At 33.9% G+C, this 12335-nt stretch overlaps 2 protein-coding genes across 3 annotated transcripts in view; one reads left to right on the plus strand and one right to left on the minus strand.

Moving 5' to 3' along the window:
- Nucleotides 1–1270: 1270 nt before the first annotated feature.
- LOC101894918 (uncharacterized) lies at nucleotides 1271–2403 on the minus strand. Its single transcript, XM_005183088.4, has 2 exons — nucleotides 2007–2403; nucleotides 1271–1938 (listed from the first exon to the last, which is right to left on the minus strand). The coding sequence occupies exons 1-2, from the start codon at nucleotides 2181–2183 to the stop codon at nucleotides 1501–1503; spliced, it is 615 nt and encodes a 204-aa protein (XP_005183145.1). The 5' UTR covers nucleotides 2184–2403; the 3' UTR covers nucleotides 1271–1500.
- Nucleotides 2404–4462: 2059 nt separating this feature from the next.
- The window catches only part of LOC101895549 (protein split ends), a 249591-nt gene continuing 241718 nt past the window's right edge, over nucleotides 4463–12335 (plus strand). For both annotated transcript variants that reach the window (XM_059125563.1, XM_059125565.1), the window contains exons 1-2: nucleotides 4463–5974; nucleotides 8689–9022. The gene's annotated coding sequence lies outside the window, so the exon portion shown is untranslated. The remainder of the gene's footprint in view (nucleotides 5975–8688; nucleotides 9023–12335) is intronic.

The raw sequence follows: 12335 nt of genomic DNA on the forward strand, positions 1-12335 counted from the left end.
TTGACAATTAAAAAAGGAGTTTAAATTGTTTTTTATAATATAAACACCAAAAGTAAAAATGCCAGGGGCTTCAATACTTGCTGTAATGGATGAAGAAATAACTCAGCGGTCTACTGAAAAAATTCGTCGCCGGACATTGAGGAACGCATCAGATCCTTTATCTCACTCAAATGCAGAGTAAGGATCCACCAGCAATGAGTTATTTTCAAATTTATTTTAATAATAATTTATTTATACAGATTTATAACTTATTATCTGCTAAATAAAGAAGCTTTTGTTTTAGTTTTGGAAAAAATTTCTCCCCACCTCAAACGTTCCAATATACCGGCTATGGCTACGGGTGCATTTCAAGGAGTTATAGGTAGAGATGTGGAGCTAAGCCTTGGGAGAAGTACAGTTTCTACAATTATGTGGAGAGTTATTAATGCAATTGAAGCTGAAATTTGTCCACATTGGATCAAATTTAGAATGTCTTCCGAAGAAAAAAGAAAGTCGAAATTGTACTTTTTTGAAAATTATGAAATTCCAGGAATTGTAGGATGCATTGACGGAACTCACGTTAGAATGTCTCAAACCAAACAATTAATTGTTTTTTTTGTTTTTCCCCTTTCTTGCTTTTTGGTCTGTCAGTTTTACATTTCTACACCTTCTTCTTCAAACATGGCAATAATTCAACAATACAAGTCTGCCGTTCATTTCTGCATATTTTTTTGCATTTTCATCATGGATTAGAAAAATAATAGATTTTTTGTAAAATAAATTCCAAAAACATGTTCATTCTAAGAGAATTTGGTTAATACAATATTTTCTGTTAAATGTATGTGTCTTCTGTTTATTTTTTACGTTAAAATCACTAAACATTTCAATTTCACCCTGCTTTTTGAAAGTGATATCAAAACGCAAAATTTTTGCGTTTTCCGTTTTTTAGAGAAGCTAAATCCGTTTTCGTTTTCACTCTTGAACGATTTTACATTCTGTGACATGCCTGTATAACTCAAATAGTCCTTGAGAATTTCTCTTTTAAAAGTCTTCGACTAAAACTTGGATAGTCATAAAGTCCACAAATTAGACTCTGATGGTCCTTGAGATATTCACTTTAAAGACAATTTTGTATATCCACGATTCTTTTCCTAGAAAATCTGTCATAACTTGTATAGTCCTTGAGAATTTTGCAACTGTTTTTCCTGAAAATCCATATTTTCTATTCAAGGCCAGTTACCGTCATACGATTTCCGGAAATTATCCTAGGGTGAAATAAAAGTGCACGACATCATTTGGCAGCTTGTTTAAGATTCTTCTTGTTTCATTCTTTTTTTAATTTCTTTATTTATGTTACATGCCACATGTATGTAGAGTGTGTAGGTATATAAATCGCATAAATCTTATTATAATTTCGCTTTCGTTTAGGAAAAAAAATAATTATGAGAATATCTGCAGTGTCGATCACTATAAACTATATACAAAAAAAAAAAATAGCTACCTCAAAACTAGGTTGGTCTCTTAAACCGGCAAAGCACTCGAACTTGTTGACGAACTTACGCTACTCTTAAATAAGGAACCAAAGAATTTCATGCCGGTTGCACCGCCCGGTACCGTGCCCACAACCATAAAAGCCAGTGCAATCATCTGGGCCAAGGCAAAGAGTACGGTGAGGGCAGTGCTTTGTAGCCACAGGGCACAGTAGAGTGTGGCAAACATGCAACTAAAATATGTCGACGACACCAAGGCTCTTTGTTTCGTGAAGAGCGTCTTGAAAAAGGCCAAAAAGCCGGAAAGGAAACAAAAACTCAAAATAAAAAATAAGCTACCCAGTGTATAAAGCAGCGAGAATTTGCGCGTCTTCAGCAGCAGTACAGGAATGTAGAACAGGGATATTGTTATGCACAGTGTGCCCATGCCCAGGCAAGCAACAAAGCCGACAATACGTTGTAAGCGTGACTAATCGGTGGGGGTGAAGAAGAGATAAATACAATCAATTTTCAATTTCAATTTCTATTAATACTTACCAATTTCGGGCAGCAGCTATCCTGCGTGTCCTTTAACCAACTGTTGGCCTCCGGTTCAGCATTTCGAAATATTTTTCCAAACTTATCGGGTACTTTCAGTTGTGGCACTTTGAATTTTTTCTTTTGTTCACTCTGCAACAGCAGATATTGATCCAAATCATCTTTGAGATTTGCCATTGTGCGTTGCTTGGGTTGCCGCCTGCTTGTGGCCTATGGCTTTATGCGGGTGATGATCTCTCTTATCTTCTATTTGGGTTTTCTGTGATGCAGCACTTGTTTTTGCTTTGTTGGAGCAGATGCCACGAATTTAATGTTTGTTTCTGCTGTTCTTGTTGGAGTTTGTCATAGAAAATCTTGAGGGGGGACCTCACTAACATCCACAGTCAATTGATAGACAAAAGAAATAATCAAAACAAACCAATGATTACACGATTCATTCACTGTGAGTTGATAACATATTGTAGTCTCTCTATGAATAGAGTTAGTGGACTACGTAACGTCAGAGTTCTTTGCAAGAAAAATTGGAAAATGAACTGGGGTCCTTTCTTGTCATTTAAAGAGAATGAGGACTAAGTATTAGAAAAAAGTGGAAAGTTTTTAACCTGCAGATTTAAAAGAATATGTATTATCTTCTTTAAAAGAAACAAGGGTAACAGTGATTTGTATTGTAGGCGGAGAAGTAAGGTTTCTCAAATTTCTACTCTCTGGAAATAATCATGGAATTATAAAAAGATATGTTGGAATTACCAGCTGCTCTTCTGAGTTGTAACAGTTTCACATGTTATGTTCGGATTTTGGTAACCTGGTTCCAACTCCAGGTTCAAAAATATTATGGGCTGTAACCAGAGGTCTTCTTGAGTCAGTACATTTTAAACAAGGTATCCTTATCAGCGCCCAATGTGATGTCCCCGAACCTACACATTCAGATGTGTTCTTATATCCACAGTTGATGTGGAAAAGATCGATGCTGCTGATATTTTCATATTCTTAGCATGGAAGAGAGCAGAAAGCTCCTCGAGATAAATGTTTAACCTAAGACATACGTGAGTGACGAAAAGACCCGACGCCATGAATGCACAATCATCATTAATAACGATCTCAATGTCATGTGGAGGCCATCGAATTCCGGAGGGTTACTCTAATGGAGATATCGCTGTTCGTGGAACACCCTTTTTCTCTATGGGGTTTGGACTTTTTGTTCCGGAAATCCCCATTCGACTGGCGTCCACACACATAGTTGATTATCAATCATTTCATGGGTAATGTAGTCCTCGAACAGTGTGGAGTAATTGACTGTATCAAACGCCTTTGATAAATCAAGAGCCAATACTGCTGTTCTAAACCACGGCTTGTTCTGGTGTAGTCCTCGACAGAGATGTATAGAAGGAATAAAGAAGAGCACAGGTAGTCGCATCGACACGGCTTCTTGGACAATAAACTATCAAACCAATTTTGAAATTGAAATAAACAAGTTAAAAAGCTGTAAGTTTGGCCAGGGCGATGTTTGAATACCCTCCACCATTTGGAACGAATTTGGCAATTTTCAAAAAAAAAAAAAAAAATAAATAAATAAATAAAAAAAATAAAATCGGTTACAAATTCTGTTAAAATTTTTAAAAATACCTAATGTAGACGTTATATAAGGGTCTATACGACGACGTGGCAACTTTTGTCATAAGCCTTTAGAACATTCAAACGCGAAACTTTGAAAAAAATCGGTGAATAATGTAGCTAAAGTCATCAAAATACCGAATATTGAGAGGTACCATTATATGGGGGCTATACGAAGACTTGGATCTGCACAGACAAATTTCTGTCTTATGCTGTAGTATCTATTAAGAACTTCAAATAACAAATTTGAAAAAATTTCAGTGAATAATGTAGCTAAAATCATCAAAATACCGAATATGGGGACTATATGAAGGCGTCGACCTGCATGGACACGTTCCTGTCATAGGCTGTAGTACCCATTTTGAACTCCAAATACCAAATTTCAAACATTTCCGCTGAATAATGTCGCTTAAATTACCAAAATACCGAATATCGGGAGGTGCCTTTATATGGGGGCTATACCAATACGTGGACCTACATGGCCCATTTTCAAAGTCCTGCAGACACAATATATGAATGACATTTTATTGATTTCGTTCGGAAGCTACAGTGATTTCCACAGACGGATAGACGGACGGACATCGCTAAATCGACATAGAATTTTACGCTGATCAAGAATATATATACTTCGTGGGTCTAAAATGTATATTTCAAGGTGTTACAAACGGAATGACAAACTTAATATACCCTCCATACTATGGTGAAGGGTATAAAAAGAAACAAACTAGCAAAATATTTCTCACTGTTTATAGAGTGGCAAAAAAAATAAAATTCAAAATATTTTCTTTACAAAACTTTTCATTTGACATTATTTTTCTTCATAAAATTGATAATTTGGAATTTTCAAAGTTCAAGAATTAAGCCCCTGTTCAAAATTCTTGAAGAAAACGTCTTTTTCCATTTTGGCGCTTTTTAAAACCCTCGACATTAGCCGTATTGTGTGCAGAGAACGAAATAGGTAAACAAACAGCGAAATGTATCTCCGACACTCTCAACGGTACTCACGTATCTGAATGTTGTGTTTTTAAAAATTTCGCGCCGTCGTTTTTGTATTCGTTGATGTGGCTCTCTTTTTCTCTCATCCAATGCTGGCTCTCTCACCGCACTGCGACAGATACGATTTTGTGCTGAGTGTTGATGAATTTAGAAGAAAATCAGTCATTGAGTACACAGCGATGAATATGCATCGTTAAAGGCGGTTACGTTACGCGCGTTGTTCTACGTTTTTGCCTCCAACACAACAAAAAAAAGAAGAAAAAAATACAATACAAAAGCAAAAGAGGAAGAAGAAAAGAAAAAAACACACACACAAAAATGAAATGAAAGAAAGAATGGGAAAAATTAAAATCAAGAAAAAAGAAAATACAAAAAATATACAACAACAATAATAAACGGTCTTTAGTTGTTGGTTGTTCGTCGGTCGTTCGTTGTGCGACTATACTAGTATATTGTACATACATGCATACATACATCCATACAAATAATGATAATAACAGCAACAACAACAACAGCAACCAGCTATAGCAGAAAAAAATACATCATCCGCCGCAGCAGCAGCAGCAGAAAACCTACCTACAACTACAATAAGAAAAATAACAGCAGCAAAAATGCAGAAGAAGCATCAGCAGCCGCAGCAGTAAAAAAGTAAAAAAAAATAATTGAAAAAAAAATTAAAAATAAAGTAAAATAAAAAAAAGATGTATAATTAAAACAATTTAAAGAGCAAAAAATATAAATAAAATAAACAAATTACCACACACCACGATACCGACAAAAGAAAATTAAGCAAAATTAATTACACAAAAATTAAATAAAAATAAAAAACATAAGTTTCTTGTGAAGCCAAAAAAAAATCGAAAAATTAAAATTTAAATAAAAATCAATATTGAATTTATCCCCCACAAGAGAGTGAAAAAAAGAAGAAAATTTTGCCAATAATTTCCAAAATCATTCTGTGTGAGTGCTGATGAGAATAGAAAAAATAAAAATAAATTGCTAAAGAAAATAATTAAATTGCTGCTTGAAAATTTATTTTTTATTGGAAAAGGAAATAGCAAAAAGAGAATTTGCGAAAAGCGAAAAAGAAATGCAAAATTTTATCTACAAGCAAAAAATTTATATCTAAGGAAAAGTGCATCTCAAAGAAAAGAGAGAAAATAATTAAATTGCAAAGCAGTGTAATGAAAAATAATTATTAAAGGAAATAAAATATATAAAAAATAATAATTATTGTAAAGTGGAAATTACAAGTGCATTTTGCAACAACAACAAGCAGGAGAAGGAGGAAAATCCAATTGGAATCGGAAATATTGGAAAATAAATTTTTCTAGTGTGGAAATATCTTACTTCTGCAGAAGGTGGGTGTTTTAAAGAAAGACTTAAAAAGAATATTTTTTTCAGACGTAAAAAATATAAAAAATAATTTTGTCATTTACTTAAGGATTTTCAATTTAAAAAAAGTCTACAAGTCAATGTGGGAATACCCTAAAATTTAATAAAAATACTAAAAAAAAATAAGAAAAATAATAATAATCAAACCTTTTCATAATATCTATGAAAACTTATGGCCGGTATAGGTAGGAAAATTTTGAATGAAAAAAATATTGAGATTTGTGAAAATTATTGAAAAATGTATGTTATAAAAACCACCGATTCGCACCGTAAAAGAAAACATATAAAAATCTACTTATTTATTAAAAGGCAGTTTAAAAATTCGTAAACATTTTAGGTTTTGACCATTAAAAATGGTAAAACATTTCTTACATTTACCTTATTTTTCTAGTTTTTGCAAAATGAGTTTTTATGGCCTCCTATGGAGGGTATATTAACTTTATCATTCCGTTTGTAACTCCTCGAAATATTTATAATAGACCCTACAGGTATGCAGGTCCACGTCTTCGTGTAGCCCCCATATAATGGTAGCTCCCGGTATTCGGTATTTCGATGATTTCAGCAGTATCATTCATCGGAATCGTTTAAAATTTCGTATTTAAAGTTCGTACTACAGTCTATGACAAAAAAAAAAATCGTATGCAGGTCCAAGTCTTCGTGTGATCCTCATATAACCGTGTTATTTTTTGAAAAATTTCATTTTCCTTCGAAATGGTGGAGGGTATTCAAAGTTCGGCCCGGCAGAACTTAAGTGCTATTCTACTTTTTTTCTGAAAACTCGGAAACATGCAAAATTAATGCTTTGCAATTTTCGAGTCATTTTGAAAAGTCAAAATCTTTTTTAATTAAGATATAATCCATGGTAGAATTAAAAAGGTAATATCATGCAAAAACACGAGTACTTTTTTTTTATTTTATGTCCCCTTGTGTAAAAAGTACTCCCTTCACTCATTCTCATTTACTGGACTTGTGGGTTATACCAGCACTGTTCAAAATCGTGTGCTAGTACATGAGTCCAAAAAAGAGATTATTTAAGAGAAAAAAATCTATTTTTCCAAAATTATTAATAATGCGATTTTTTACAAAAAATGTATAAATTATATATAAACACTGGATTTTTGATTGTTTTAAAAGAAAAAAAAACAAAGAGAAATTTGACTGGTGAGCGAGGTTTTGTTTTTGAGCAGCGCTTATACATGTTTCTTTTTTTTCTTTCGTTCATGTTGTCAAAATTTTCTCATTTTTGTTATATTTTCCGATTTTGAAATTCAACTGTAGAGATACCTGTATTTTTAGTTTCCTGATTTCTGCGGAAATTCCAACTCTAGAACAGGAAGCGGACTTCAGATGAATAAAAAATAAAATAGACGTAGCAAAGACACAAACCAAGCGCATACTCCCCGATATTTTCCAATATCTTTAATTTGAGCTACGCCTCGACCCCAATTAAGTTATAATTGTACATTTTATCCTTTAAATTAGCAGTTTAGTACCTCCAAATTTATGCTATATATTTTGTATTTTCTTTAAATATCTTGTATATTCCTGTCATTTATACTCTCTCTTTTTCTTTTTCATTACCAATTATTCAAGGGTTAAAAAATTTGTTTTATGTGAGCCTTTGCTACTTAAATTAACGGACTTTGCCGTTAGCAAATGAGATTACCTCTGTTGTTTTGCCATGTCTATATGAGACCATTTTTAAAATCCCGACATGTCCCATAATTACATTAAATCTATGTTTGATATGAATATTTAGGAGGTGGATGGTTGAAGAAAATCTTTGAATTGGTTCGTAAGATATGACAGTTTTAATTATTTTAGACCTTCGAGCCCTTATGGGAAGGTACACCTTTTTGTACGATGTACTAAGTTTGTACGATGTACTAAGTTTGCACGAAATCAGATACTACCTTTGGGAGTTATCGACTCTAAATATTCTGAAAAAGAATTCGTGCTAAAAGACCTGGTCCTAAAATCGTTCTTTCGATTAGGCACGATTTGGCTTTATTAAATGATATATACCACAGCTGAGGGTATAAGAAATTTCGTGTAATTGAAGACATAATCGTATTTTTTATCCACAAAAATTCCGACTATTGTTTGCGAACCCCTTGTTACAAAAATCCATTCCATTCTCAGCCAATGAGTCGTTGAAAATATTTTAAAGAAATCGTGTTACTCCTAAGATGTTTGGTATTGAAATTGGGCTATATCGGTCCATGGGTTAGGCATAGCACTCTTATAACGGTAACTCCTGATTCTTGGCATTTTGAAGATTTTTATTTTAATTTCCAACCAAATCATCTATTATTTGATATTTCGAGATCTATATGTGAGATTACCACCTCTCAATAAATATTTGGTATAGTTCCACGTTTTCCTATAACCGGAGTTGTTTCAAGTTTCATTTTTGAAACTCACGTTAGATAACAACCTCTGAAGCAGAATATGTAGGTTCACCTTGTGGCATACATTCTCTAACCGATTTCACAAATATTTACAGTTTAAAATTGAAGTCGTTAAATATATATATATTATTATTATTATTATTTATAAATGTTTTCTTTTTCTCTTGCATAAATTACAAACGTTTTTAGTGCATTATATTTTATAATACATATTTTATTCTTATATTGAAAATCCTCATAAAATGTCATATTTGGTTTTCCATTTTCAGCTCTCTCTCTCCACGATGCCCCAAGGATTAACGAATTGTCCCCGTTACGCCTACCTCTAGCCACAACGGACGTGAATCGAAGCAAAAAAAACGTTCGATTTGTTACGGTACGGTACGCGTCTAGCTAGCTTTTCGATACGGTATAAAGCTGCTCGAAAAACGCTCGCGCCAATAGATCGTCGCAATTTCATTAATCGTGTAATCGTAACGTAAAGTTTGCGTACCTTACTTGAAAATGTACGGCGTGATAACGTAGACGCGGCTGGCTATAAAAATGTTTTCGATGCGAAATGTTGTTAAGAATTGAATTTGGGAAAATTTGAGTTATAATAATGTAAGTATTAAACCCTATCGATCGATTTTTCAAAATTTACGTTAATAGGTTATGTAGAGTAATTAGAGCAATAATCATAATCATGAGTAAAAAATTTATTTGGATAGATATTTTCCATAAGATATGCAACCTGCTCTCAAGAAATATTAAAATTCCCTTTTTTTAATTTAAATACAAAATTTAAAATTAGGCAAAATCGTAGATTTAAAGAAAAACTTAAGTCAAATTTTTAAGTGTATCTGGCATGAATTTTTCATGGACCTACAAACTTTTTTTCTTTCAAAACCTTTTTTGGGACCTTTAAATAAAATAGATGTAAAGGGTGATATTTTAGAAGCTATAGGAAGATTTTTCCATAACAAAGGAAAAAAATGAAACACTAGGTCTCTTTGGACCAATTCCATTTTAGCACATTTGGAGTCGATCTAGCGATGTCTGGCTGGTGCACACGATAACTCTCAAAGTGTGTATCCTATTTGGTACAAACTTGGTACATCGTAATATTATAATGAAACATAGATCGAGTACGGAGATGGGCAATATCGGTCCATTACTTCTCGTAATTCCCCCAAAAAAAGGTAGAATTGTCAAAAAAAAATATATTTTACTGCACAAAAAGAAAAAGGATATTCCGATTTTGTTTCATCATTACAAATCCTAATATTTGCGTCAGTGCAAAGTTAGGTGCGAAAAAGGACAATATCGGTACACTCCATCGAGTACCTCCCCCATAAAGGGTCAACATTTTGAATTATTATGACTCTTATAAAACGTGAAATAACAGTCCGATTATCTTCATATTTCACACACCGCAATATTTTTATTAACCCAAGGTCTGGTGTGAAGATGGTATATATATCGGTCCACTCCTTCTGGTACCTCCTCCCACAAAGGGTAAAAATTTTGAATAACCAAATCGATTACAAAATCCGAAATAAGCATCCGGAGCTCTTCATATTTCAGGCATTCCATTATTTATACTAACACAAGATCTGTTGTGAAGATGGGATATATCGGTCCACTCCTTCTGGTACTTCGCCCACAAAGGGTCAGCGTTTTAAATAACAAAACGATTAAAAAACCCGAAATAAGCATTCGACTCTCTTCAAATTTCACATATCCTATTATTTCTACTAACACAAGATCTGCTGTATAGAAGGGATACATGGGACCAATCCTTCTGGTACCTCCCTCACAAAGGGTCAATAATTTGAATATTCATGAAGCTTATAAAACAAGAAATTAACATCCGATTCCATTCAGACTTGGCACATCTCAATATTTCCATCAACATAAGACCTGTTATAAAGATTGTAGAGATCGGGCCATTTCTTCTGGTACCTCCCCCACAAAGGGTCGACGTTTTGAATAACCAAATCGATTATAAAATCCGAAATAAGCATCTGACTCTCTTCAAATTTCACATATCCCATTATTTCTACTAACACAAGATTTGCTGTGGAGAAGGAACATATCGGTACACTCCTTCCGGTACCTCCCGCACAACGGGTCAAAATTGTGAATATCCATGAAGCTCATAAATCGCGAAATTATCATCCGATTCCTTTCAGACTTGGTAAATCTCAATATTTCCGTCAAGACAAGATCTATTTTTAAGATGGTAAATATCGGATTATTCCTTCTGGTACCTCCCCCACAAAGGGTCAAAGTTTTGAATAACCCAAAACGATTATTGAATGCGGAATAAGCATTCCGTTCTCTTTATTCGAACATCTTATTATTTCTACTAACACAAGATCTGCTATGAAGATGAGATGTATCGGTCCACTAACAGTACCTCCCCCACAAAAGGGTAAAAGTTCTGAATATCAATGAAGCTCATAAAACGCGAAATCAACATATGATTCCATTCAGACTTGGTGCATCTCATCTCATTATTCCATCAACATACGATATGTTTTAAAGATGGTAGAGATCGGACCATTCCTTCTGGTACCATCTCACATTGGGTTTAATATTTTGAAAAACAAAACGCTCGAAGAAAGCGAAATAAGCATCCAACTCTCTTCAAATCTCACACATACAAACATTTTTGCTAACACAATATCGGTTGTGAAGATGATACCTATCTGCCAACGCCTTCTGGTATCCCACCCACAAAGGGTCACAATTTTCAATAATTTTATCTGTCATTTTGCGATTTATTAGACGAAGTATTAAAACGGAATACTTCGGTCGATTATATCTGGTACCTCATTTGACATTTTCTAGAAATTATATCATATTTTTTAAGGTCCGATACGAAATGGACAATATGGGTCCATTCCTTCGAAACCCACTCCATAGAGGGTCAAAAATTTGAATAATCACAACAGAAGCCAAAATATATTTAAATAATCGAACATTGGCTGAGAGTATACATCTGTTGAAAAAACCGACCGATACTTTTTAACTTGTTTTTATTTTCATAAAATATATCTCTAATGCCTTAAGAAATATATCTTTCCAGAACTTGTTAAATTTTAAACAATATAAATTTTTTTGCTAAAATTTAGGCCTCTCTATTTATTCTACTTGCCGCTTTGTTTATAAAAATCAATAAAATATGTGTTGTAGACGCTACTAAATTGTTTAGTTAAATGAAATCGAATAAAAAACGGCCATTGATGGATGCACGGATGACGGCAACGAACGTCGAGTCTCTATCAATGCTGAGTGGAAAAATACTGAGCGACCCAGAAAATCAGAAAAAAAATCCAACAATCAAAGGAATATTTTTTTTTAAATAAAACACTGCAATAGAAAAATTCTGCACTTGAAGAAAAGACTGCATTTATTTTACTCCAGGAAGGCTTTTTCTTATTTCCAAGTCCGCGCTGAAATGCCAAGTTGAGAATTAATGCCAGTTTTGGCTTAAGAACTCGAGAACATCAGTTAATGTCTAACAATCAACAAAGACTGAAAATAGTGGGGCTGTCAGCAGCTACAACAACAGCGACATGTCAGCGAGGCAGCCAGCTTGGATTCCCATTTTGCAAACGAACTTCAAAACCGAAACCGATGAAAATGGCACAAAACTAAGCAAACATTGGCAGGCACAGCAGCAGAAACAACAGCAGCGGCAAACAATTTCAAGTGAAATAATAATAACAATAAGCTATGGCATACAAACAGGCACACACACACACACACATGTACTATTATACCCCATCCCCCATTTCCTCTCCCACCTTATGTGTAGAAATCAGCAACAAAATGTAAAGCCACTAACTAAACAAAATTGCCGCCGTCGCCGCCAAACAACTACAGAGCTCGGTTGGTGTTTTCATTTGCGAAGAAGCAGAAGATGATG

The sequence above is a fragment of the Musca domestica genome, unplaced genomic scaffold, assembly GCF_030504385.1.
Source record: "Musca domestica strain aabys unplaced genomic scaffold, Musca_domestica.polishedcontigs.V.1.1 34, whole genome shotgun sequence".
NCBI lineage: Eukaryota > Metazoa > Arthropoda > Insecta > Diptera > Muscidae > Musca > Musca domestica.

Excerpts from the sequence above, each read along its gene's own strand:
- LOC101894918 (XM_005183088.4), bottom strand. The coding sequence starts at position 2,183 with ATGGCAAATCTCAAAGATGATTTGGATCAATATCTGCTGTTGCAGAGT. Across the intron at positions 1,939-2,006 it reads ATAGCTGCTGCCCGAAATTG|TCACGCTTACAACGTATTGT; the intron begins GTAAGTATTAAT and ends CCCACCGATTAG.